This window comes from Choloepus didactylus, chromosome 9 (assembly GCF_015220235.1).
Source record: "Choloepus didactylus isolate mChoDid1 chromosome 9, mChoDid1.pri, whole genome shotgun sequence".
Classification (NCBI taxonomy): domain Eukaryota; kingdom Metazoa; phylum Chordata; class Mammalia; order Pilosa; family Megalonychidae; genus Choloepus; species Choloepus didactylus.
Genome location: NC_051315.1, coordinates 77,185,568 through 77,191,573, shown reverse-complemented (window position 1 = coordinate 77,191,573; position 6,006 = coordinate 77,185,568). Strand labels below are relative to the sequence as shown.

Sequence of the window (6,006 nt, the reverse complement as noted above, 5' to 3'; positions counted from 1 at the left end):
GCCCTCCCTCTAGAACGTATTAACAAAGCTCAATTTTAATTCTCAGGTCAAAATTACATACCTTAAAAATCTTATTCCGTAGAAAAGGTATTTTATAAACCTAGAGGCGATATACCCATAGTATCAATGAATTCCGTCTCCTACACCCACCTCTACCCAACCATTACAATGAAGAACTGCTCTTTCGCTTTAAGACCATCTCTCCGCCGCTTCCTACCCCTAACCCGGCCGCAAACACACACACCAATTTAAGGTTCTAGCTCCCTAAGGATCAGATCTCCTGTCTCCTGTATCTTTTTCTCCAGCGACTCGCTTGGTGCATGCACGTAGTGGGCAATCTGGCAAGGTTTGTGGAATATTACTGAAGTCAACAATCAAGCCGGGCTTTCTGATAAAGACGGTGAATTATCACGGGTTGATTTCAGCATCCAGAGTTCAAACTGCAACGGGTTGTCCATCTTTCATAACAGATTTTACCAGCCCTGCCCGTGATAAATAAGCAGAAAGAAAGCCGTCTGCCAGAGATTTGACAGCTATGCCTTCGGCCGCCAGCTTTTCAATCAGACATTTGGTAGTTAGACACATGAAGGAGTGGAGCGTGGCCAGAACTGCAAAATCGACATCAGCCTGACTTTCGTCAACAACCATAAACCGGGCGCAAGGCACGCCGGGACAGCACGTAGCCCAAACGCCGTCACCAAGGCAACCGGCCGCCGCGCCGTCGTTATGGAGACCGGCGGGCGCCTCAGGAAGCCAAGCCGAGAGGCCGCCACGGCCCGCACATAGGCAGAATGCTTCGTGGGGGCTGTAAGGGCTCTGAAAGGCGAAGACATGTGAGCGACCGTCTCAGTTGGCAGCAAGACCAGGCGCTGAGCAGCAGCATCTACCTCCTAAGAGAGATGGGCCCCACCGGCTTCCTGCTGAGGGAGGAGGAGCCGGAGAACAGGGATTTTCGTGTAACTACCTCCCCCAACTCGCTTCTCCTCCGCAAGGCCCGGAAGCGAGCCTTGTGTCTTTCGCCACCCTCGCAATCCCTAAGAACACTCGCTGTATCACCCCAAAGTCGCGTTCCCAGGAGAGCTACAGACCCCACAGATAGACGTGCACATTATAGAGGGAAATAGTGTTTATTAGAAAAGTTTCCTTTTTGGAGCTTATGACCCCAAGTTGCATGCAGTTCTTGTAAGATGCTGGCCCTTGATCTTTAGGCGAGTGAAAGGGAGCCGTGTGCATTGCGTGCGTTCTTGGATCTTTGTTAGCGTTTATTAGCCCTGTAAATCATATGAAATGAAAATCCTACAATCTGCTTACATACTGTAAGTATTTGCTAAATAAATAAAATCTGTTTGCGAACTCTGAAGCCTTAACACTACCCTTTTAAAGTATGGTTTAAAATGGCTATGTCTTGGAAGGGTCTTAATGAATCAAAGTTGTTTTTTTAACTTTTATTTCATATTTGCATGTCTCTCCCTCCCCACGCAAAAATCACCCACTGCACCACCTCCTAGGAGTTGACTTGAAAATTTTTAGTTTGAGTCATCCATTTTAAATACTGAAAATACAGTTTAGTCTTGTGTTTAAGATGTCCATTTTTTTAACTTTGTTGTTTACAGCACGATTATTGTAGCGAATATAGTCTTAATGATACTAACTCCTCCTGAATAAAATTAAATTTAACAAAGGAAACTCACCAATTCAAAAGCGCAAAACACAAAAACCCAAGATGAGCTACCTTACAAAAGGTCTTTAGCACACACAGCCCTCTCCCCACCAAGGTAGAATTTCCTTACAGTAAAGATAGATTTTTTTTAAGCTTTTAAAATTAGATGTATTTTCAGCTGCCCTAGTACAGGTTACTTTAAAAGGATCTTAATTGATAATGCAAGTTGTTGACCAAGGCAAAGAATCTGGAAGTGAAAATCAGCATGGAGATTTGTTCACGAGTTAAGATTTTTCAGTAGAGTCTAACCAACCTTTGGGGTCACCTTAACTAAATTACCTTTACAAATCTCTTTCAATCCAATTACCTTTAAACTAAGTTTTGCTCTAACCCTAAAAAAATTAACAGGTTTTTTTTTTTTTTTGTAAGTATGCATTTTTCTTTTAAAGGTTTTCCTAGGAAATCCTCATTCCTGTAACTGTTTCATATTTCTGAAAGGAGGGGATCTTTGTAAGCATATCTGTTGGTAAGTGACTTTGTAATGAAAATCTTCCACACAGAAAATATATTTTGTTTTTTCCACGGTTTGAGTGCTGCAAGATTAAAGAACTTTGGTGTTCACGGAATATAAATTTAAAATGGTCATAGCTTACAAATATACTTTTCAGTATTTTATTTCATTCTGCAAATTGAGTAGGGTTTAAGTTGGGAAATATACCACCATCTCAACATGTTTTTAGTAAGAGCAAGTCAATCTTTAGATTCTCATGATGCAAAAATGTAAAATCTATCTATACAATAGGAAAAAACTATCAGATTCACATGATTGATGATAATCATACAGTTCATTGTGAGACATTATTGTTCTTCAAGAACCTTGTGTTCCCAAAACAAATTTTGATTGGAAATCATTTGTCCTCACTTCCCATGTATAGACACAGGGATTGAAGTATAATTTTTTTCTATGCTGGCCTAGGTTGATCAAGTTTCAGAAAAATTTCATTTAATTATGAATCTTTTGAAATAAAAGTATGAGTCTTTTATACTTGAATCTTTTGAAATAAAAGTAGAACTCTACTGTAGATTACTTTTGTAGAATCTGAAAATTTTCCTCTACTGTCAGAGCCAATTTGTAGGGATCCCCAGAAATGGAAAAAAAAAAAACAAAACCTCTCAGTTTAGTTTAAATCAAACTCATTTTGTTTCACCTACCTATACTAATACCAACAGATCATTAAATATATTATTATAGACAACTTGTAATTGATATTTGAGGAAAAAAGTCAAAGATGAAATTGAAAAAACAATGTATATCTGTTATTTCTAATGCTTTTATTTACCAAGTTTTGTCTTGCTTTGTTTTGATCAATGTTTATTGAGTGTCTATTAATAGAAGTTACCTGCTCCAGTTGACACACAGATATAAAATATGGTCCTTCTAAAACTTCCTATTTTGTATTATGATTATACTTAAAATAGATTTTTTTTCCATTTTTATTTTATGTCACCTTCCTCAGGGAAAAGGCATTCTGTTATGATTTTTTTTGGAGTACAATTTGTTTTGTACAGTATATTAACCATAATCTAAATGGTAATATAATTCAAGTATTAAATATATATTTCCATAGTTTCAGTTATTTCCCTATTGTGAAATATAACATATATACAAAAAGGTGATAGCTTTCAAATTACAATTTAACAGGTAGCTATGGAACAAATTTCAAAGGATGCTATGCGTTACAGCTCTACCATTTCAGTTCTTTCCTTCTAGCTGTTCTAATACTCTAGCAACTAAGAAAAAGAAAATTATACAGAGATTAGGTATTCATAATCCTTTGTTAAATTCCATTTTGTCTGTTGCTACCCCTTTCTCTAGTTTAATCACTTTCCTGATCATCAGGGATATCTAGGCAGTGACCACCCTAACTTGTTCAGGTTGAAGAGGGGTATTGATTTTATGAGAAAAGGGGACACATCTGGTTGCTATTTTTGAAGAAGCTGTTGCCTCTGGGTTTGGGGACTTAACTGGCATAGGAGTTCTCTGAAGGATTTAAGTTTCTGAAGAATAAACTTAGTGAAACTTTTATAGAGTCTCAGATAGTGATCCAGGTATTCTTTAAGGTTTTTGGGACTACTATTGTCTTGGGCTTATCATACTGTAGTCATTTGGCATATCTAGGTGAAGTTTACATAGGAGTAACTTCCAGGGCAGCCTCCTGACTTTTTGAATTCTCTTGGCCACTTTAACTGAAACTGTGGTACTGTAACTCATAACAACTTCGAAAATTTCCTATATAACTACTTGTTAAATCATACTTTGAAAGATATTATCTTTTTGTATATATATTATATTTCACAATAAGGACATAACTGAAACTGTGGAATTGTAACCCATAATATAATTTGAAATTTGCTTTCTAACTACGTGTTAAATTGCACTTGGAAAGTTATCCCTTCTATGTATATATGTTGTATTCTACAATAAAAAATGATTAAATATATATTTATTTCCCACTTAAAAAAATAAAAGCCATATTCATTTTAATTGATGAGATATTAAAATATTTTTCTATCCTGCATTAAAGTGGCATATGTAGGAAAACAGTCATTTGGTACTCTATCCAGAAAATTGCTTCATTTCTGGGGAAGCATAAAGGAAGCACTATAAATACCTAAATTCCCTCACTAACTTCTCTCTGTGTGTAACTATGTGTCACAAAGAAATACATGGACTCTTTCTAGGAAATCTCTTTACTAGCTTCCATTAAGGACACTCTTGAAAAAACATGCTTATTTTAAAACAAAATTTAACTATTATTTAAAAGTTGAGAGTTTTAAGTTGATTCATAATATTGTCAGCATTATAAATCTTATGAAGCAATTCCAATTCTAAAATTAAAACTAAATAATGTCTTTTGAGCTTATGTCAGAAATAAATGTTTTAAATTTTGTTGTTCTACTTGTAAATATTAGGATCTTGTTGAAAAAATTCAAGCTTCCAAGGAATCATGAATGTAAGTTATTTTCTTTTTACTAATTTGAAGTTAATAAATTTAAGAACTTTTTATTTAGAGTTCGAAATTTAGACAATTATTTTTCTAGAGGATCTGATGACTGTCGGCTATTAGCCCAGCTTATTCCGCTTAAGTCAAACATTTTTCTTCCTTAATATGAAATGTAACTTCATATGCCTTTTTCAAACTCAAAGGCACTTAATAAAAATAGAAATGAAACAATGATCAGTTATTGGGTAAAAAAAAAAAAAAAAATCCCTTGTTTGTTCTAAGCATAGAAAAGTTCACAGTGATTCTTAATCCAAACTTATTTTAATTTGTAAGAAAAATAACAAGTATAATTTTTTAGATCCCAGAAAAAGAGAGTTTGGTGTAACACATAATTTCATTCAAAAACATTCACCGACAAATTTTTATGCAAAATAATGTTTTTTAAGAGTGAAAAAAAAAAAAGGGCTTATGTCGGTACTTAATTATGAGTTTAGAGTCAGGAATATAGTTGTGCAACTTTAATTTCCAGAGTCTTCAAATGTAAAAAAAGAGAAAGAAAAATAATTTTATAAAAAATCATTTAACTTTGTAAATTTTTAAATAAAGATACTGTCATTATGAAGTGTTCCCTGTGATGGAGCTGTTTGACCTATGCTAGACATGTCCAAGAACCTCACTGCATTTTCTATGTATTAATAAATATTCATAAATAATTAAAGTGCTGATCAGTCTTAAACAGTGCTTCTTCAGTTCAGAGTCCTGGCTCTATTTTAGGCAAGTTGACATGCTTCATTTCCCCCTAACTATTATATAATTACAATCATAGTAGCCACATTTAAAAGGGTCTTGAAGTTATACCAGATCATAAATTAATATTATTTTAGTGTTTCACAGTGATTTTTCTTTTGTACTCTTCTCTCACTCTTTACACATTCCTTTAGAAATGTCTCCCATTTTGGTGTCTCCAACTGTGTGATTCTCACATCTTAACAACAAACCAATATTTCCAACTGCCTTCTGGGTAGTTCTATTTGGTTGTCCCACAGACGTTTTAAATGCCAATTTCCCCCCATTTGTGTTCTCCTTTCCTATTCCCTTACCTCTCATATTGACTTTCTTTTTCATTTAGTCACCAGAGCTAGAAACCTTCGAATTCTTGATTTTTTTTCCTCTCCCATCCTCTTCTCATGTTTCAAGTCATTCTATAAATCCTATTTTATATCCTACCTTTCTTTCAACTATTCCTATCTCTCCATCCCCATTATCACTTTTATTCAACTTTCATCCTTCATTGGTACAATTTTTTGTAGCCTTCTTGTTTCCAGTGCCTGCACTTCCCAA

At 34.9% G+C, this 6,006-nt stretch overlaps 1 protein-coding gene across 1 annotated transcript in view; it reads left to right on the top strand.

The window, feature by feature from the left end:
* The first annotated feature begins 268 nt into the window (after nucleotides 1–268).
* The window catches only part of ZSWIM2 (zinc finger SWIM-type containing 2), a 30,063-nt gene continuing 24,325 nt past the window's right edge, over nucleotides 269–6,006 (top strand). The window contains exons 1-3 of the mRNA XM_037849780.1: nucleotides 269–956; nucleotides 2,110–2,186; nucleotides 4,634–4,674. Coding sequence (XP_037705708.1) covers nucleotides 792–956; nucleotides 2,110–2,186; nucleotides 4,634–4,674 — 283 coding nt within the window. The 5' untranslated portion in view covers nucleotides 269–791. The remainder of the gene's footprint in view (nucleotides 957–2,109; nucleotides 2,187–4,633; nucleotides 4,675–6,006) is intronic.